We start from the raw sequence: 21,642 nt of genomic DNA on the forward strand, positions 1-21,642 counted from the left end.
TTTGAAAGGATCAAGATTTCTGGTCCAGGCAAGTACAGTTTACATCAGTGTTTGTTCTCTGGGCCCACAGAACTTGATGTTTGTTTCTGGAGATGATGATGATGATGATGTCTACAACGTGTAGAGGAAGGCACTGTTCAGGTTGCTGGCTTTGGAAGCTCAGTGTTCTGTCCTACTCTTTTAATCCAAAAGGAGAGAACATGCTAGATTTGGGGCAGGAAGGAATGTCTATACTACAGCTGTCATTTTGACTAAAGCAGACAGATGTACCTAATTTAGTTTTAGATGAATTACTCTGCCACAAGGATGGGAGCTTTAACTTCCCTTAGAATCACAGATGAACTTCTGCAGCTCAAATGTCCATGTCTTGATGGGCAATGCCCCAGTACCACTGGTGGTGTTATGCATCTAAATAAGGTTGATACCAAGTGATAGCAGTGACTGGGGAGTGATATTACTGTGCCCTTTCTAGTATTTGTCTTTTATCCTATTCCACTAGCACCGAGCTCTGGCCCTGAGAGAAAGAGCACTGTCCCTATATGGACCTTGTGAGGTTGGTAGATCCTGGGGGAAGAAGAGGCAAAGGAAGCCTGAAGAGCTCTGCTTTCAGTTTTAGCTGTATCTTCTCTTATGGGGCAAACATCCCTATGGGCAAGAAGATCAGATGAATTTGGAAAGAACAGAGAACCTCTTCCGACTTGTGGTCACCAGAGCCTCACGATCTAGCAAACTCACTGTCTACAAAATCAGAAGTGCCACGGGGACAGTCCTAGGAGAAGCTGGGTGAGGTAGAAGTTGAGTCTAGGCAGGGAGTCTTGTGCTCTGGGAGATGAAAGCTGGGTCTTCCAGCACCTCATCATGCTTGTATCCTCTAAAGTCCCCAAAACACAGGTCCCACACTGCCAGCACAGTCATCCTGACAGGGTAGTTGGTGTTCAGTGAGGGGAGAGAGGGAGATGGTGTCATCCATAGTCCCACAGCCCTCCCAGTCCCCATTTTCAAAGGCTGTATAATAACATTTTGCTATTTTGCTGTTTTGCTGTTGACACAGCTACTGTCATGATATTGCTGCTATCACACTCTCCTGGACAAAACTAGCCTGGATATGTGTGGACATGCTGCAAACATGACTGTGGCCTGCAGCCTAGGCATAGCTTCAGGACCTGGATCCTCTCTCTGTGCAGACACACTGTACTGAAATTGCTGGGATATCTCTCATGTTTGTAGCAGTTGGAAGAACACTGGCATGATTACGGCCAAGAGAGTAAACAAAAATCCCCCAAACAGCTGCTCTTCATCTTCCACGTGATTGTTTTAATTAAACACGGCCCAAGACGTGTGCTGTGCTAAATCTGTGCTGTTCTGAAATAAAGCTATTAAGTTGTTTTTTTCTTTTGTTAACAAATGATAAGTCTTATTGTGGAATAATAAGTGTTACAGTTGGATAAAGTCTTTATTTCTAAAACATAGCTACAGCAATACAAACCCTCACAGTGCTGGCTTTTCAAATGTTTGTGATTTCATATACAGCAGCTGCTTATCTGACAGGGAAATTAAGGTTGGTAAGAACATTTTCCATTTCGCCTTGAAACCATCCTGATTCTGTGGTAATTACTGTTATGTTTCTATTTTGGGTCAGGTAAAAATGTGGTAACTGGGAGAGAATTGTGAGTGTTACATTGTGCCCTAGGAGCAATTAAATCAAGTCTATCCCTAAAAAGACTGAAGGTACAGAAATTGGAAAAAAATTAAATGAAAGGGAAGCCTGCAGGTTTTCACAGATGTTCAGTGCCCTCACTCAGCCCAGTCGTTTGCTGTTCCTGCCACTGCTGAGATTTGGATAAACTGTTTTGTGGAATGGTCGAAACAGTAACAGTAGTCTTTTGCTATTATCTGTGTGGTGAGCAACAGATTTGATTTTTGCTGTTAGAAACTCAGGTTAAATTAAAGCAAAAATTAAGAAAAGACTATTTTAATTTTTTTTTTTTCTTGGAGGAAGTTGAAGTTGTTTAGCAGAGGTGCTGTGAGTGTGTGCTCAAGGCTCTGGTTGTGTATTGTATGCTGATGTAACGGACCCACAGATGACAGGCACGTATCAGGCCCTTGCTTCAAAGCTCTCTCTGGGGCCTTTGATGATTATGTGCCGCTATATCACAAGTTGCAATGCAAGAATATTAACATATCTTCTTCATTTTCCATGCAAAAGGGTGTGTTGGTGTCATCTTCCCTGCCAGGTCTCTAACCTGACTCATGTCCACATACATAAATCGCTGACTGGAATGAAGTGGAATTTGGGTTAGCTGGCTGAGCAGAGCAGCTGGAGGAGGTTAAAAGCTTGAGCACTACTGACACTTGAGCTGGGGGTGCAGGAGGAATGTAGCACTCAGGTTACAGCAGCTCATCAGTTGCTAACCCCCTGGCTTTGCTGGCCCAGCCATTCTGCAACAGCAGAATATTATTTAGTGCTCTGGTTGCTCTCAGCTTGCCCTCACTGGGCAAGTCATCAGACTGCAGAGGTAGGATGTGTTGTGTTGGCTTTAAATCAGTCACTGAGAATAGAGTGGCTGTGCAGAAATCCAGTGCAAGCTCCAAAACACATCCAGAACTGCCCTGAGCTTTGGGCAGCTGAGATCGCACCCAGCTGAGCAGCCATGCAAGGAAACTTCATTTGAAGGATAAATGTACCTTACACTGGCCTAAGAGGATTACCTTGAGATTCCTCTTGGAGTGAGAACATATCCCAAGAGTGGCTCAGCCACTGGCAGGAGTAGCCAAAATTCAGGTATCCACTCATGTGGCAGGTTGGAGAATGAGATGGTAGAGGTGACAATTTAACAAAACATAAGTTCTTAGGACTCCACTGCCAAACATATAAAATCAGCAACATAAAATGTCTTGCTATACAAGCAAAGAAGCCCCATCCATTTAAAACACTTTCAAAAGCAAAATAGGCTAAATGAGAAAGAGCAAAGCAAGTCTACTGCTTCTCTGTAACAGTCTGCAGGAAAGCAAAATGCAAAATCCCATCTCTGGAAGTGTGCAAGGCCAGGCTGGATGGAGCCCTGAGCAACCTGGCCTAGTGGAATGTGTCCCTGCCCATGGCAGGGTGGTTGGAACTAGATTAAGGTCCCTTCCAACCCACAGAATTCTGTGATTCTGTGAAATGCTGCCAAACACAGCATACACAGAGAGATCTTAGGAAACCACAGGTTCAGTAAAATTAATTAAAAAGTCTACTGCTGATGCTTTGGGACAGCACTGAGGAAGTTCTCCTTGTGTGCTTCTGCTGATGCAGAAAAGCAATGTAGTCCAGGAGGTGGATGTGGTTAAACTGATATGCTGTGGAGGTGAGAAGGGAGTTTCAACCCATTTTTCTTGTACAAAAAGCTTCAGGCCGAAAAGTTGGGAGATTACTGGTCTGCCAGTTTCCTTGAACGTAGAAAGTGCAGACTGTCCCAGTGGCTGTAGTTGTAAGCACCTGGTGCCTTGTCTATTTATGCTCCCTAGAAGTAATGTGCTAAAGAATTTATATGGGATTGAGGCACTGATTTTCCATTACTGCATATTGGAAATTTCTGAAGGGGTGTTGGTAAGTCAGTAGGTAAATTAATGCATTGCCTTCCCAGTGGATCAGTGTCAGTGCAATAGGGGACAGGTAGTGTTGCCTAACAGCTTTAGCAAGGAATGTGTCCAGTTTTGCCTTTGACTGTAGATGGTCAGGATGAGTCCTTTCTATGTGCCTTAGAATCAGGCTCTATGTGGTAATTTCAGTATTTTTTTTCAAGACTGTATGCCGTGAGGTATCTTTCAGATCCTCCTCCCTCAACAACTTGTTAAAACCTAAATGTATTTTTTATTAGTTAAGCGATTTGTATTCTGAATGTCACTTGAGGTAGCTTAAAGGCCTTTTATAACCTTAAAAATTCTATGATTCTGTATGGATTGAATTTTCTGGTGTTCCTACTTTATGGCAGTGGTGTAGTATGAGGGTCACAGAATACTTAAAGTCAGCTTTTTGATGGGATGTAGTTTTAATGAAAGATGTCTTCTAACCATCCTATCCTTTACAAAGAACAGTTACATTCCTTTCACCAAGGAATATGTTTGTTGCCTGATTGAGAACTAGTATAAAAAGAAAGAAAAATATTGTGCTACTTTACTTCTTCCTTAAGCCGCATGGAAAAAAAGCACTGGAATATTTCTTTGCATATAGCAATATCTTTTTATTGCTTTAAAATTTCAAATTTTCTGTGCCCTGAAAATATTGTGTATGGCTGAGAACAGCTGGGTGAATAACATTAGAGAGATGTCTAACTTTAAAAGGGAGTAATTTTGATGCAGGCCATTTCATTGTGATTCTGAAGCAAAGCAGTTCTTTGACTCAGATTCTGATGGAGAAAAGTACCTGCTAGAAAGATACAACAACATCCTGCTCCTTTGCACATGGCCAAGGCTGCTCTAAGACCAAATGACTACACTGAAGATTCAGAGATGCTCACCACAGAATCACTCCAAAAGGAAGAACAAAGAGAGGGAAATGATGCTTTTAACAACTCATTTTTGTCCTCTCTAGGTTACTGGACTGGGCAGTTTTTTTGTCTTCCTATTGTTCTGATGGATTTCAATGAGCAAGGGAGAAAAAAGGCTCAAAGTACGCTGTTGAGTCTAACTCTGTGTTATTTACTTGCTTGTTCAACCAGGGACAGGGAGCCCTGTCTGAGAGACTACGGAGCTTTAGCATGCAGGATCTGTCGACGATCCGCGGAGACAGCAGCAGCACTGTTCCTGCCTCGGTCACCGTACGAACAAGTAGCAAACAGAGCCTCCCAAAACCATCCAGAAGTGCATCAGAAGGCACTGGCAGCTCAGGTAAGTGCCAGTGTTATTTTCAGTGTTGTGTTGTCTGGAATATCACACCGTTCAATGAGGTCATGCCGTTGGCAGGAACAGACAGAAACAGACACTGCAGGCAGCACATACCAGAATTCACAGGACACAGACATGCTGTCGAGACTCTTGGAACATAAGAGGCAAAACAGGATCATCGTTTGGTGGTTGCTATTCCTGGCTGGTACCAAGGATGGGACTTGGGCATGCAAGGGAGCCAGACTCAGTCCTTGCAAACTGAGCTGGAAAGCTGGGCTCTGGTCTGGGGGCTGCAAGGTGTGCTGGGCTTTCCATGAGAGGGGCTAATGGAAGTGCAAAAAGAAGGGATAACAACGTACAGTAGTGGACAAGGTCATTATTATCATCAAAGACCCCATATGGTGATACAGTCTCTCTGCCCTGTGTCATCTAAACATAAATGTGAGTTCTAATGGATATCTGGTTTGAATGAGGCCCACTTATACTCCTCCTAAACTGTACAGTAGCTGTTCCAACACTGAACAGTTGTGGTTCCAGAAATTTTATCAGTGATGAAGCCTACTGAGAAATAAAACCCATATAAAGCACTCCTAGGAGCAGAGACCAAGATCTGACAGCTCTTTATGATACAAAGGCTGACTACATAAGCACTGGTATGGAAAAAATGTGTCTCTGAGGGGCAATGGTTTGTTTTCAAATTCTGAAAGAACAAAGGGAAGAAACATGGTGTGAATAAGATCCATTCCTGAGGATTAAGTTATAAAAGAATATTTCAAGCTTGGTTAAAGAAATCTTTGTGAGTCCAAATCCAAAACATTTAATTGGAGATAGCTTTGCAGATTAGATCTCAAAAGTTGAGACATAGAGGGTTATCCCAAGCAGGTGGTTCCAGATGGCTTCTGGGATTCCCACACACCACCAAAGATCACACAATTTGACTGCTGTGATGAGAAGCCATGGAAAGTTGCACTTGGTAGCTTGTGAAACATATGTTGGCAATTCAGCAGTTTCAGCTTGTGTGTTTTGAGGTCTGTGCAAACGTTCAAGTCCGTGTAGTTGCTGCCCCTTCTAGTTTGCTTTAGTTTTGGAACGTATTAGAAATGTCTTGTCTTATCCTTCTTAAAGAGTATCCATCAAGCCCTCTGCAAATTCTGAGGATTATAGCTCACAGACTTCTCTATTTTTTTTTAACATTATCTGTTGAATAGATTTTCTTTACAGGTAAATTGAAATAGCTAATGTTGTTGCCCAGTGGTTTTATTCTCATCTTTATTGTAAGGTCTTGTATGCACTTCTCTTGAAGTAATGAATCCAAAAATAAAGTGTTCACACACAGAATATAGAACTCTTAGAAGAGTCACATATTTAGAACAAAATAACTGGTGTCATAAAGAAAGCATAATTTAGTTAACTTAATTCCATGTTGTGTAGAACAGCCTTTGTAGTTTTGCTCTTAAGACAGCTCACCTGGTCGGCTCACCTGGCCACAAACCCTTGTCTCAACACACAAAAGTGCTTTATTTTGGTCTGGTTTCATATCAACACTGTACAAGGATCTCTCAGAATGAATCTCTGAAAAATTGTTCATGAACTTTTCAAACTGAGCCTAGTGTTGATCACAAATTTGGGATCCAAGTAATTCGAGATTTTGATTTTTTTTCTTCTAATGAAAACTGCACAAATTTGCAAAATCTTCTGAGACCTCCATCTGTCCCATCTCACTTAGTGATTTCATTGAGTTCCCTAATTCTCTACCTGCAAAGATAGGGACAGACACCTCTGGAGGATGATTCCACTTGCAGGTGGTAGTATCGTGCTGTGTGGAAGACTCCAGCTTTGCTCTCACTTTGAATCGTATTAAGTCAAAGATGTGGTCCTCATCTCTCCAGTCCTTCTGCTGTTTCATGGATACAATTTTGTGCATAGTCAGAATGTCCAGAGGGGTGAATTGATCAGAGTCACAACTATTGTGTGTGTGTGTGTAAGAATGTGATCTGTCAGCCAAACTGTCACATCTTGAGGACTGTGTTCGTGTGAGATGACACTGCTCTAGGCACACCAAGCCCAGACACAGTTCTATCACTGCACCTTTCATATTTGTTTAGTTGGAGAGTTGCACATAAGCAAGGGGCAGACAGAATTTGCCTCTGCCTATTAAGTGTGCTATATATATTTGTAACATATACATATATGAGTGTGTGCATGAGCTGTCGCTACAGAACAGCTGCCACACAGCTCTTTCTCCTGTCTCAAAGCCTTCAGATGCCACAGATGTTCCTGTCAGCAGTCCCCACTCCCTCACAGAAACATTAGCCTCCTCTTTTTTTCCTACTTTAGAGACAGTGGGACATAGTCAGTCTGACATCAGATGGAGTCAGCAAAAATACCCCAGACTGTGTGTTTGACATGAGGGTGACTCAGCCAAAGACGTCACCTTTCTTGTAAAAGGTCTTTCTAACCAGCTGTTGGAAAGCCCAGCAGCAGTAGCTGTGATACAAAAATCAACTTTAGAAACATTAATAGAGAGCCTGTCTGGGGCTGCAGACATTGCAGCCTTGCTCAGAGTAGAAATCCTGCTTTATGGAGACTTTTGGGGAAGGCTTGAAGGAGCAGATCCTGTGTCTGCAGAAACAGTGTGGTGGTTAGGATGCAAGACTGAGTTAGGACACAGTCCACAACCTGCTGTATTGCAAAACACTGGTATGACACTGGTATCTTTGCTCCTTGGTTTGTAAAAGAGAAGGAATTGTATTTTCCATGGCCAGGTCTTGAAAGCCATGTGATGGTAGATATTTGTGTATTTTAAGGTCAATACCTTACAAGATTTATGTGGCTTTCCTGTACTTGGAAAGGTCCCTGCCCATGGCAGGGGTTTGGAATGAGATGATATTTAAGGTGCCTTCCAACCCAAACCAGTCTATGATTCTATGATAAAGGCAGGGTCACCTAAAGCAGGTTACACAGGAGCACATCCAGGTGAGTTTTCAATGTCTCCAGAGAGGGAGACTCCACAACCGCCCTTGACAGCCTGTTCCAGTGCTCTGCCACCCTAAACATAAAGAAGTTCTTTCTCATGTTAAACAAAAATGAGCTACGTGCCCCTGGGAACAGGCAAAACTGCTGCTCCCTTTTCTCTTCTCTTGGTTTCTTTTTGCTTGTACCCTGGGAGAAGAGACTGATCCCCCACCCGGCTACAACCTTTCAGGTAGTTGTAGAGAGCGATAACATTCCCCCTGAGCCTCCTTTTTCTCCAGGCTAAACACCCCCAGCTCCCTCAGCTGCTCCAGCCCCTCTTCCCCCAGCCTGTAGTGCTGCAGGGCATTGTTGTGACCCAAGTGCAGGACACAGCACTTGACCTTTTTGAACTTCAGTCCGTTGGCTTCAACCCATCAATCCAGCCTGTCCAGATCCCTCTGCAGAGCCTTCCTGCTGCCCAGCAGACCAACACTGCCACCCAGCTTGGTGTCATCTGCAAACTGACTTGGTCTCCTTGTCCAGGTCATGAATAAAGATCCTAAACAGAACTGGCCCCAGTACCAAGCCCTGGGGAACACCAGTTGTGACCGACTGCCAGCAGGAGAGTTCCATCCATGCACTGTAGTTACCCGGGAGCAGGGTATCAGTAGTGCATTCCAGAAATAGGGCATTTTATCTGCAGTATCTACCAATTACCGTTGATAAGGAGAAGTTTTCACTCACCACTCACTGTATCAGTTCACAGTTTAAATAACCAACTTGTCCTAAGAATAACAGAACCTGTGCTGCACCTCTGTTCTCCTGATGCTCAATTACCTCTTACATCAGCAACCTGGCACCCAAAGCCGACTTAGATTTTTTTTTGAGGGTTTTTTGCTGGTTAGAAGTGTTTCCCTCTTTTTTTAACTTCTGTCCTACTTCCACGGCAAATCCACAAGTTATGTTAGCAGCATTAAAAAAAAATCCGACAAAAAAGGAAACGTCCTTGCCTTTTGTGAGTGTTTTATTCCCAGTGTTGCCAAGAGAAACCTTAAAATAGGAGATTAATGATTCCCCAAACAAAAACTAAAGTTTTATATGATTCAAAGAAGGCTTATGTTAATTGTCCTTGGCTGCTGCCAGCTAGAATTGTGCCTGCTCGTTGATCTCTTTGTGACCACACTAATTAAGAGAATTAGCTGAGGGCTTGAGTTAAAGGTTATGGTTATAATGAAGAACACAGAGCTCTGTTCTTACCCAGTGTGTTTTCTTTGACTGACAAGACAGCATAGCTCGATTTCTAAGGGGTAACAGCCCCTGCTATTATGGAATTTTGAGATGAAGCACTCGGGAAGGAAAAGCAAGTGGAAACCACCAACCCTTTTTGATCAGAGCTCTCAAACTCCTCAAGGCTGTGGAGATGCTTATGATTAGAATTAAGGTATAGCTGGAACAATAATGTCTCAGTATAAAAAAGCATGTTAACTAAATCAACCAATAAAAGCTAAAACCCTGTCATCATATGGGACCTGTGTGTAGGATGCTGAGAGCTGACCCCACTTGGGTCACCACCTGGAAGTGGTGGCTTTGTGCTGTGGTGGTCCCTTTCTTCAGGCACTCTTTTGGGCTGAAGAAGGTTTCTTTGGATCTTATGTTATTATTGTTATTACTATATTTATCATTGTATTATCAGAGGGGCTTCAGGTTGCACCTGATGCCCAGTATCCCTGGAAGTGTCCAAAGCCAGCTTGGATGAGGCTTCGAGCAACCTGGTGTAGTGGAAGGTGTCCCTGCCCATGGCAGGGAGGTGGAGCTAGATGATCTTTAAGGTCCCTTCCAACCCACGCCATGCTGTGATTCTGTGATCTCTTGGTGATAAGGATGTTTTCCAACATCTACAACTGCAGCTCTCAAGGTCACTGCCTGAATTTACAACTGATCAGTAACTATGGCAGGAACAGGAACCCAAAAATGTTATTTTGACTGAATGTGTTGAGGAGTGTTGCTGCACATGGGATTTGCCTAAGGAAGGGGCATTGCTAGACCACAGCCAACCTTACAGGTGGAAAAGCCAAGCACTGCTGTAGCAGTTGTAACCCTTTTTGCTTTGGGACTGGCATTCCTGTGCCCAGGAGTGTGCATGAGCATCACTCATTCCTGCAGGAGTCACAGTGTTTGGTGGGAGGGTACAAACACAAATTGCATAAGGGACTGCTTGTATAACTCCCTTTTGTTATGTTTTGATATGTCTGTCAGGGATGTAAAAGGCTCAGTTTTCTCGACAGTCACATCAGAGAGAGAACAGCAGCCTTGTGATAAGGTGAAGGAACAGCCCAGCTCTGACCAGTCAAGCTGTCCAGTAGTAGAGAGCTGTGAACTGAGGAAGAAATCCTGAGTTTGATCCAGATTAAAAGTACTTCTTGTGCTATTTTTGAGGGATTATTTTTAGCTCAGACCAATTTGCTAATCTGCCTTATTGGGAGCCTCCAAGATGTTTTGGGAGACATAAGATCAAGAGGCCAGGAGCTGGAAGCTCCTCAAGCCAGCTTTGCTGCTGAACAAATGGTGTGTGGAAGCACACCCTCCCTTAGAGCAGTGAGGTAAAAACAAGAGAGGGCTCCTTAGAATGAGGTTACAGGAGTTTAGATGGGTCCCGTTTCCTGAGACATGGAAACACGGCCAGATCTGGTGTGGAATTTGGTGTTGCTGGTTCCAATCCTGTTGCGTGACGGTGTTTAAGAGCAGATGTGATATCTGAAAGAAAGTGAGTTGGAAAGATGGGGGACAGAGAGAGAGGTCTGTTGTCTTCCCTGCACAGAGAAGGCTGCTGAAACTCAGGTCTGTTGATGTGTAACCCCCCAGTCCTCCTGTGAGCATCAGGAGCAGTTCAGGATCTGGTTTCACATCTCTTGGGCGTGTTTCTAAGCCCACTGAAACACATGTAAAGGCTCTGCTGACACCGGTGGGCTTTGGCCAAAAGCTGGCAGCAGGACCATGCTGCACTCTGCATTAAATAACTGCTCGGCTTGTTTCATTTCCACTGTTGTTATTTTTATAATGTGAATGGTGCTGGTTTAGACGGATTTGTGACTGTGAATCTCTTGAAACAAAGTACCATGTGAAGAGCTTGACACTCAGTAACAACCTCATGCAGACACAGCAGTAGGTTTATTTTTGCCTGCTGAAGAGTGTCTTATGAGGCCAAAAAATAAAATATGCAAGAGCTGCCTTTGAGACAAGGGGAATTGTTCCTTTTCCTCTACCTTTTCCTGCTTTTTTTTACCTTTACCTTTTGCTGTCTTTGGTGCCTTGCAGTGGTGCCTGTACATTGAGCAGTCCTGCTGTGAGGATAGTCCTTCCACAGGTGTGGATCTGCTCAGCACATAGCGGGCTCCAGCTGCTCAGGTGTATTCACACTCATCCCACAGAAAGACCCTTCTCCTCCTCATCACACCTGGATGACATGAAGGGGCAGAGGCTGCTTTTGCCATGATTTGGAAGTGGCTGCCAACCCCCCCAAAAGTACATTCCATGAGTCATCACCACTGCTCCCGGGAAGTGTGTGCACACCTTCCTTTGACACACACCAAGGAAACACAATGATCCCCTCCCTCCATGCAGCAGGCCCACCACCTCTTCATCTGATCTTTGCTTTGCTCTTAGTTCAGCATTTCTTGACTTAGTGTCCTGTCACCCTGATGATAAAATGTCATATTTTAGCTTCAGTGCCTGTTCCAACCTGTGCTTTTTCCACAGGCAGAACTGCCCCTTTCCTTTGGGGACTGTAAATGTCATGTGGCTACTCATTGTTACGGAAAACTGGAAACTCCAGAACAATATTTCCATGTATTTTTCAAGGCAGTTTTGTTGTTCTGGCGAATGTCCAGTAACAATCACAGACATGTCCTTATTAACAGTGAGGGGCTTTTGCATTTCTTAATCTTACAGTATTGCCTTAATTTGTGTTGCATCACAGGACCATCAGTGTCCAGAGGTGATGCTGCCTGGGCCAGAGGATCACAAGCAGTGGAACCACCCTCTGTATTGCCCAGACCGACTGTCCTTTCTGCTTAAGCTCTCCCCAGGCTGAGATCATTCTCATCTGGAATGATTTCTAAGCAGAAATGGGCAGTGTGCTTTCTGACACTCTCCATTCCTCTGAGCAGGAGACAGTCAAGGCTGTTTCTTGATTTTGCACTGAAGAACCAAAGGCTTTTCAGGACAGAACAAAGGTGGAGGAACATCAACAGTCAGGACGAGTCTGGTTAGTTCAGTCACCACAAACCAGAAAGGTGTGTGAGAACAACCCCTATGCATGTCTTGTCTGAGCTCTCACAGAATGAACTGTCATAAATCTGTGATCAGCTCCCTTCTGTCTAAAATCAGAGGCTGAACCCACAGCAGATCTCATAAGGTTGGTTGAGGAAGCCCATAGTTTCACAGTAGCATCCAGCCAGTGTGAGGCAGCAGTTTCATTGAAAGGGTGTGACCCATCTGTTTGCTTTTGGCCCATACTGGCCTTTCCTGTGGACACGTTCAAATTTTATCTTTACATATTGGCCCCAGTCAGGGAGCTGGTTCAAGTTAAATGTTGTTCCTTGCTTCCAGGTTGCTCTTGACCTGGGTCAGATCCTCAAGCCAGGAGAGAGCAGCAGCTCAGACATCAATCAGTAAAGGGACAAGGAAGGTGGAGGCCAGAGTGTGAGGTGCAGTGGGATGTCTCTTCTCAACAGCAGCTCTGGTTTGTGCTGGTTTAAAATGACTGTGAAACTATGGAAAAACTTCCAGTGTCTACAGTGCAGTATAATCACAACAAAAAATCACACAGGGCTCAACCCTTTTTCTTCTTCAAAAGCTTTTTTTATATGGAGTCACTGATGCCAGTGTGAGCATTAAATTGAAAGGCTCCAACTGGAAATTATTTCTAGGCTGTTTCCTGGAACATAAGGTGTCCCCAAGATGAAGTTGTAAAGTTCACACTTTCATGAACAGCTATGAATCACCTGAATTTGCACTGAAGGGTGCAGTGCAATTCCCTTGGTTGTTTTCACTCTTATGGCAATTCCACCAAGATCTTAATTGCTGCAGGACCTTCCTGATTTAGGAAGATCAGGGATCTGATCCTTAGAAGCTGTGTGAATGGCTGCAGCAGCCAGACTTATACCAGAAGTCTAAATGTACTGAAAAAAAATCCAGGCACGTAGCAAAACAAGCCCACCCCATGTTTATTATCCTACAGCCTTTTGCACTGTGTTACCCATTTCTTACCCACACTCCCAGGTCCCTCCAGTCAGGAGTTATTTCTGCTTAGTGGTCTGAGAGCACAGCCAGGGAGCTGTACTTCGTCCCATCCTTAACATCCATGAGGGACACAGCCTGGGATGAGTCTGTGCTCCATGTTATCAGTGGAGACAGTGCACACGAGGGCCTTGAAGTCCCCCTTCCAAATGATGCCAAGTGTTTTCTGGGAGTCAGTGGCTTAGCCCGATGAGTTCCTAACACTCAGCTCCTCTTTCAGTGTGCACGTGTTGCTCGGTGTGCCGACTCCTCAGAGGTGAGTGCTGGATTTCCTGTGCCCTGGTATCCATGCATCCCTTTTGGGCATGGCTGCGTTACCCAGCCTGGCTTGCTCCCACCGCTCTTGCTCACTGGGTTTCCTAACACCAGGGAAACAAACACCGGGGAAGGCCAGGGTTTGGCAGCTGTGTGTGTGCTGATGGCAAGTGCTGCAGTGCTTCTCACCGTACTGACCTCTGTTACCCAAGGCTGGGAAATGTTTCTCTGGAGAAAAACTTCATTCCTTTCTCTTCTAGAGGATGTGCCATGTCCTTGCTGTGCAGTGTAACTCCTCTGCCATGTGTCTCCCAGTGCTAGTGTAAACCCACTGGGAACGCAGCAAGAGCAAACCCTCCTCAGTCCCAGCCCTGTTTTGCTCTGTTCCCTAGGGGCTGGCACGTGTTTCTCTTGGTGGAGAGGACATTTGTATTTGGGATAAGCAGAGTATGTAGCAAAGCCCAGTAGCAGACTTGGGCATGACAAGACAGGGTTGAACAGACTCTCCCTGTTCCAGTCTACACTACAACCATTTTTGAAAAATGTCCCCACTGTCCCCAGCGTTTATTGTGTTTACAAACATAGGAATGCAGTGAATGGTTTAGCTGCTGGTGGTCCTTTCAGTGCTGTGCCAGTTAGTTTGGTTGCTAAGAGCCGAGACGTGTCACTTCTGCATTTTGTCCCTGTGGCAGATGAAAGGAGTGGGAGACCTCCAATTTGGGCATGCCAGAGGATGGTGCTGCCAAGCAGCTTGTCTGAGAGAAAAAAGAAATCCAGACTGGCAGTGTCTCATGTTGGTGGAGGCAAAAGACCTTTGTAACTCCTTTTCTTCTCATCTCATGTGCTTTTTGTTAATTTTTGCACACCAATCAACCTGGGGATGGCAGCAGAGGGACTAGAGGATCACAGTGCTGCCACTGTGCTGTGCTGCAGCCGTCTGTGCCATCCCACTGCCTTGCACCTGGTGCCACAGCCCTGTGCAGCACCAGTGCTTGGGGGCTGGTGATCCCAGTCTCCTTGCACCCTGCATAGGTGGCAAATCACCCTCATGTTTGATTTGTCACCCTCCCTGCTGTCCTTTTCTGTGTGAGTGTGCCACTGTGCAGGGCAACGAGGCCTGTTTAAGGTGGTGTCTGTTTAAGGAATTATGAAACACTCGTATTCACAGGGAATTTTATTAGCACCCTTCTAATTTTAGCCTAAACCAATTTTATGGATTTGACTTAGAAGTGTTATTTATAAAAAAATCACTAAATCCTTATGGGCTTAATAGTCATGAGTTAATCTTAGGAAAGTCATTTAATGATGCTAAAGCAGCGATCAGTCCAATATGTTTACAAATTGGACCCAAAGTCATGCTGATCTGGTTGAAATTGCATGCCCTGTCTTTCAGAGTGGCTTGTCTTACTATTCCCACCCCCCTCTCCAACATAATCCAGTCCCTTAGACCATGTCAATAGGGATGTGCTGAGGCTCTATCTCATAGAGGGTTCATTCTGTCTCCGCAGGCCGCCCTTTCTCTGTCTCCAAGGCAATAGATGCATTAATGCACTCTCAGACAGTGGCCTGCCGTTAAAGTGCTCCTTTGTAAATGCAGCTTTGGTAGCTTGGAGAGCTGACTACGTCATGTGAACATTTTTCAATGCCATGAAAAGCTGGGGGAAGAAAGAATCTGAATTTGTTTAGCTGGGGCTAAGTTGCCCTGAGCTATTGGCACTCATCTTTCCTTGGCGCAAACTTTTTTGTAGCCGGTCTCAGAGTCTCAGTTCTCAACAGTTCTCATTTCCAAAGAGTTTATAATCTAAATGGGCAGACAGTCAAGCCTTACCTCAAGGAGGAGTATTAAAGGCTGGTTTAGAGCCTTTTTGGCAGGAGCAGTTGCCTTAATGCTCTGGCAGGTGGAACTCAATTGTTTCTGACTCACAGAAAGCCCCACAGCTCTTAGGAGAGCACAGGCTGGTGGAGCAAAAGTCTGAGCATTCCACTCCCTAGATGACATCCTGAGAGGAGGTTTCATGAGGATGTGACCTGCAGGTGCCATGGAGCGTGCATTTCTGTGGAGCCTGAAGGCCAGGCTGAGCACAGCCTGAGCACCCCTGAGCTGGAGCAGGTCTGTCCCTGTCAGCAGTGGTGGCTTCTCTGTGCTGGAGATCTCACAGGAGATCCTTTTCCAGCCCAGTTGGATCACTCCCACTGGCCTCACAGTCTGCACATGACAGAGCATTGACACAATTCAGGACGTTCCTCCTTTGCCCTGGGCAGCTTCACCAAATACAAGTGTGTTCCACCAGATTTACTCAAGAACATCTTCCTGACAGCTCCTGTGCCAGCTCCTCTTGCTCCAGTTCAGTGGCAGAACTTTGCTGGTGAAACTCCTTCCAGGTCTTTACACAAGTTTCTGATTTATCCCCTCTGTGTTCTGTAGAAAATCAGGCTGCAGTGTTCAGGAGCAACGGTATAATTATGTAAGAGCTCTTTTCAGAGAGGACAGAGTGAAAATCTCCAGGGATATCTGTTTATCTTTTGGCAGTGCCTGGCAAATGCTTAATGCTGGTCAATATTAAACAATCTCGCTTGGGACTGGCATTTAAGAAGTAACAAATATTATGTGTGGTGGTATTCTCTCAACTAACGTCTCTCAGCTGCTGTTGCGAAGACCTGGGGCATGGTGAGAGGGAGGAACAATTTTAATCCTTGCAGACAGTAAATATATCTAGCAGGAATTGAAGAATCAGCTGTATATCAGGAGAACTTTTGGGGCTGCAAGTATATGAGGAGGCATTTAATACTCAAATGCTGGTCAGGAGCCTTAGGCGGGGTAAGAGATGTGCAAGGACATTAGTGATTAACAGGACTGGTTTTGGGTGTGCACTGCAAGGTTGTGCTCCATGAGGTGACAGATCACACACAACCAGGAGCACAGCTCAGTGAGCACCTTGATGGACATTAGTGTTTTAAACAAATCACCTTATGGGTCTATTAGCTGTAACCAACCCCTTTGTGGTAGGGTGCAAACTGCACATGAGTTATTACAGTGGAAAGTGCTCTAAAAACACTAATTGGCTTTGTGTCAAGGGGGCTGATCATACATCTCTAAACTAATTCAATTAAATGCTGTGGGTGGTTTAATTTTTGTTCTTAGCCAGTTTTGCTTCCAGCTCTCATTAGGGGAATTTTTTTTTTAACCTTTCTCTTATTGAACTTAAAGAACAAACAACAACTTTCTGTTGCTGTAGGCATTTTCTCCTTAAAATTTCCCTTTACTAAATACTGAATCAAATTTTTACAGGGCTGATTTGCATTACTTTGCACTGGTACTTCTGAATGGCAATTTGGGAGTTTCTCTTTAAAAAGAGTTTAATACTTATTTTAGTTATTTCAGGGAAGAAAAAAATTTCATCAAAAATCAGTAGGTTCTTTAAGTACGTTTATGTTTTACCAACAGAAAGTTAAAATATTAATTGTTGTTTAATAAGCTCCAGCTGAGCCACAGATATGATAAAAGCAAAGATGAATGTTTCTGTGTTCTGAAACAATGTTCCTTCCCCCTCTGCACCCAAATGTTTTCCTCTAACAGTTTATTCTTTCCTTTTCTCTATGTAAATATTATGGGACTCTGATGTAAGTGTTACAGATTGCATGAATTTTCTTCTGAGGTGTTTGGAATAGACTAGCATTTAACAACTTACTCATTTGTGGGATGTGTTTTCATTAACGGATGACTTTGTTGATGTGATTAGACTTGTTTGCTTTGGTTGCATTTGACTCCAGCTTTGGAAAGGATGTCTGCCTCTGTTTTGTGGCTCTTGGGCAGTGTGTGCTGGTGGAGTTGCCTGCTCCTTCCTAACTTCTTGGTTTGGCAATGGAAACTGCTGGGGAAGTACAGGACTTGGGACAATGTCTTTTGGAAATGATGGTGAATTTATCTTTGTTGCAGGGGAAAGAAGCTGATGGCCATCGTATAATAAATATCTGTTTTCCCTGGCTTTTTACTTGGTGTGCAAACCTCTTTATGTGAATTATCCCCTGGAAAGGCTTAACTTTGGAGTGACCTTACCTTCCATTACAATAATACAATACCTTGCTCTTGTCTTGTGTAGTCTGTGACTGTGGTTTTCCCCATTGCTCCTGAGGAATTACAGCGATGGGAGGAAGAAGTATTGTGCCCAGCAAAATAAGGGGAGGTCCAATTTCTCTCAAAGTTGCCTGATTCCTACTGTAACTGTATTTAAGTATCCAGATTTTTCAGAGGGTCTAGATCCAATTAACTTGGTCACCTGTAGTTAGAGTGGGCCAGGTCCTGATCTCTGTTGTACCCATGAAAATCCATAGGAGTTACTCTGGATTTTCACAGCAGCACGGACCAGAGTCTGAATCAAAGTGATTGCTGAATCCCACTACTGAATCCCAGTAGTTACTGTAGAAAGAGCATTGCAAGTGAGATTTCTTAGCCCTTGTTTAATCACAAGATTAAAGATGATGATGACCTGGCCCTACATTCACCTGTCCGTGCTTGGTTGTTCCCTGTGGTACATTTAACAGCTTAGATCCCAACTCTCAGAACACTCGAATTTCTACTTTAACTTGAAATGTGCCCAGTTTCAGGACTTCCCACACAATGTGGCAAATACTGTGCTGTATCAGTGCCCTTTGGAGGAATTAAGATATGATAGGAACTGGAATTAAGGGGTCCATTTCCTTAGACTGTTTATAGTCAGATTCTGTCTTGCCTTAGTGGAGAGAGGAGCGTAGTCTGGTCTGGGTGCTAAAAAGGTGTTTGCCAGAGGCCCTTTAGTCCTGGCACACAAGCCCATTTCCCATTTCTGCAGCAATCCAGCCCCTCCACCCAAAGGTGTGGAGACACCTGAAGCACAGCCTGCCCTGAGATGGGAGAGAGTGTCTCCCAGAGAGATCCAGGGCGAAGGTCTGGTGTGTGATCCATGTTTTTACACAGCCACCTCCTGGCTGTGGCACAGTCCCTGGGGCTGTTGGCTGCTTCCCTAGAGCAGCACACACTGCTGGCTCTGCTACTTTGTGGACATCTGATAGTGACCTGAGGCCCCACAGTCTCAGATCCTAAAGGTGTCTCTTAGAAACACTCAGGAGGTCACTCAAGGCCAAGTGCTGTCCTCAAGAAGCACGTGCCAGTCCTGACAACACGTTTTGCTCCTCAGTCTTTACCTTCTCCAGTAACAAACTTTGGTGTCCCAGAACCCATCCATTCACTTTACGCCTCCATCTCCTTTCTCACCAATGCCTCACACGTGTGTTTATTATTCTGGTTAATCCCCTGCTTTACATTTTCTCCTGCAGAGAGCTCACTCTCTTGATGTCAGAAAATTACTTTTTTGTCATGTCATGACCCTAGTCACAAAAAATAAACAACTTCAGAGTTGGCTCACACAGCAGCCTCCCTTCAGAGATGAGTTCTCTCCAGTTCCACAACAGCGTAACACTTCCATAAACGTGGGACAATGTCTGGCACCCCAGATCAATACAAGGTTGGGATTGCCCAGAATACAGATGTCCTTCCAGAGGCAGGGTGCGCAGGGAATCCTCCCTTCTTGTCCCGGGTCTTAAGGAACATGCCCTATGTATTCCAGGTCTGCTGTCATCAATGGTCAGAAATGTAGTGGAAAGGCCTGGGATAGCCCTGCTTCTTCCCTTTTCCAGTTCAGTGAGGCTGAAGCAAAACTGGTTCCCATTTGGCTGGTTTGCAGTGCCTCATTCACAGTGAGGTGGAGCAGGGAAGAGGGTGTCAGACCTTTCAGGTGCAGAGATCAAAGCAATATGTGCCAGCTTGGAGGCTGAGCTCTCCTCTTGGTCTTCATGGAAGCAGCTCCAGGACATGGATGTGACGCTCAGGCTGATGGGAAGAATGAAAGAGATGAAAGAGCCTGCAGGAGGTTGTGCCTACAGTGGATACAGATGACACGGATGGCAGAGCTGCCTGGATATCTTTTTTGCCCAGCACCCAAATCAAGAGAGAGAACAATAAGTAAGGAAGTAATGTATGCTGAAAAAACATGGGAGTGTTATCAGGGCTGACAGCTGCTTCTGTCTCCTTTTGCAGCACAGTGGCTGCAAGAGAAGGGGAACAGGGCACATTTTCCTGATCCCATCTGCTCTCAGCCTCAGCTGCCAGTGTCTCATCACTCTAGTCCCTGAACACTGGTTCTCCAACACATCTCCATCCTGTCCCATTCAAAGTCCTTTTTCCCTGGGGAAAGCCCTGGTCCCCTCACAGTGGCACGTGGCTGGAGGTGTGGTGGTGTGCCACTGTGCAAACCTCAGTGAGGTCGTCGAAAGAAATTCTGAACCACTTTTACTAAACTTGTCTCCTTCTTTTTTTGGCATAGAGAGGCAACAATGACCAGCTTCCACATCCAAGATGGCCTAAGCTAGGCTGCTTCCGAGTAGCTCACTTCCCAAGTGGAGAGATAAAATAGTAAAATAAAACATTCCTGTACTGTTTTGCCCTGTGGTCTAGAGAGCATTTAACTCTCCCCACGGTGTAATCTTCACACAGCAGTCACACATAGAAGAAAAACAATTCAGTATTACCCCTGGCCTCTCTGCAACATGACTGTCAACTTCTTAAGTACAGCTGGGAAAAAAATCAACTTCCAGCTCTTCATGGAGACCTCTGTTGGTGTCTTCCACCCTGCCCATGCACATGGTGATAAAGGGGTAGAAACACAGGGTCAGTGGGCAGAGGATGGTGTGCACAGACCACCGTCTCCAGCAGCAGCTGCATCCTGTGGGCTGAGAAGATTAATTGCAGACTTCAGTTTGGCACTGGAGGGAGCCCCAGTGACCTGCTTGTGACTGGTGGTGTTGCTGTAGCCAAATCACTTTCCTCTGTCTCTCTGTTACCCAACTGAATGACCAGTTGGGGAATTCAGTTCTTTTGGGCTTTAAGAATCAAAATGGATTAATAAGTATTCGATGTTTAAGAATCCTCTTTGGTTTCAGTCTTTGGGCTTTAGTCTTTGGTCCAGCAGACTCTTGCAGTCAGGGTGAGACAAGAAGCACAGAACATTATATCTATGTGTGTTCATGCAACAGTCAAAATATAGACCCAGTAATTGTGATTAGTGCCATCTACACAGCAAACACTTCCAGTCCTGACATGTTTTGGAATGAAAAAAGCCGCCTCGGAAAGCTCCAGCCCTGCTGGTAAGAAACTGTGGAGATGCAGGAAGCTTGGTCATGTTGGGTTTCCTCTTATTCTCTTGCTTTGGATTGTTCGTTAAAAATGCTGTCTCATTCCACTGTCTGGATTTAAAAGCAGCAGATTAATTTTGTTGTGGAGTGTGACCAGTCCCACAAAGATCATGCCGTAAGGTCCAAGGATAAAACCAACTAGGTGTGTAGTCATGGGGCAATAATCTGCCTTCAGATCTATCAGTGGAATTAATGCTCTGTCACATTTACATCTACTTCAGAGTGACAGAAGAGAGACTTTTCCCTGCTCTGATCTTGCAGCAACACACCCACTTGCTGAGGGTCCATTCCATGCCTGGTGAAGCTTCTGGTGAATCTTAGACTGGGTGCTTGCCTTGAGATCTCTCAGCTTCAAGTGTGTTAGTGCTTCTGTGCTTCGTGTTTCTGCATCCCAGGCAGCTTTCTGTGCCATCTGGAGGGCTTCAACACCCATTTGGAGTCTTCTAGAGGATACTCCTCCTGGAAGCAGTAAATGTGCAGAAGCTATGGATGGAGTCAGCAATTCAAGAAATCAGCTATTTTGTTTATCCCTGAGCCAAACAAAAAAACCCTCTCTTTCTAGAATCAACCTCCCAAACATCAGGGACTGTGAATTTAGTCTCAATTCTATGTAAAATAATAAAAACAGAGCTTATAGTGGGTTTGTAAACAAGAATGTTTTGGTTTCTAACCCCAGAGCTGCTATTACTAGAGTGTGTGTGTGAACCTTCTGCGAATTAATCCCTGGGAGATGCATGGCTTTGCAGTGAGGTGACATTTGGCAGCCTGTGAATCAAACCATCACTGATCTCTCCATCCTTTGTCTTCACATTTAGACTGTAAATGGCCATGTTAAATAGGTGAAATAGGTGTGGACAATAGGTATGAGAAGCCGCCTGAGACAAACTGTGAAACAAAAGGTTCAGTGTTCTCAGATGATGAAGAGAATGATTTTGCATCCATGAACAAAAGGCCCAAAAAGAAGGATCAACCCCTTGAGGTACTTCCATATTGTCTAGGCTTCTCCTTCTATGACATTCCTTGAACCTTCAACTGAACAAA

General features: G+C 44.7%; 1 protein-coding gene across 2 annotated transcripts in view; it reads left to right on the top strand.

The window, feature by feature from the left end:
- Window positions 1-21,642, top strand: part of REEP1 (receptor accessory protein 1) — a 69,163-nt gene that overhangs the window by 42,326 nt on the left and 5,195 nt on the right. Inside the window, exons 6-8 of one of the 2 annotated variants that reach the window (XM_027722812.2) lie at window positions 4,701-4,869; window positions 13,340-13,375; window positions 21,441-21,580. In XM_027722812.2, the coding sequence (XP_027578613.1) occupies window positions 4,701-4,869; window positions 13,340-13,375; window positions 21,441-21,580 (345 nt within the window). The remainder of the gene's footprint in view (window positions 1-4,700; window positions 4,870-13,339; window positions 13,376-21,440; window positions 21,581-21,642) is intronic. The other variant, XM_039383551.1, reaches the window with a different exon arrangement.

This window comes from Pipra filicauda, unplaced genomic scaffold, assembly GCF_003945595.2.
Source record: "Pipra filicauda isolate LSUMZ 115617 unplaced genomic scaffold, ASM394559v2 scaffold315_size853536_pilon, whole genome shotgun sequence".
Lineage (NCBI taxonomy): Eukaryota > Metazoa > Chordata > Aves > Passeriformes > Pipridae > Pipra > Pipra filicauda.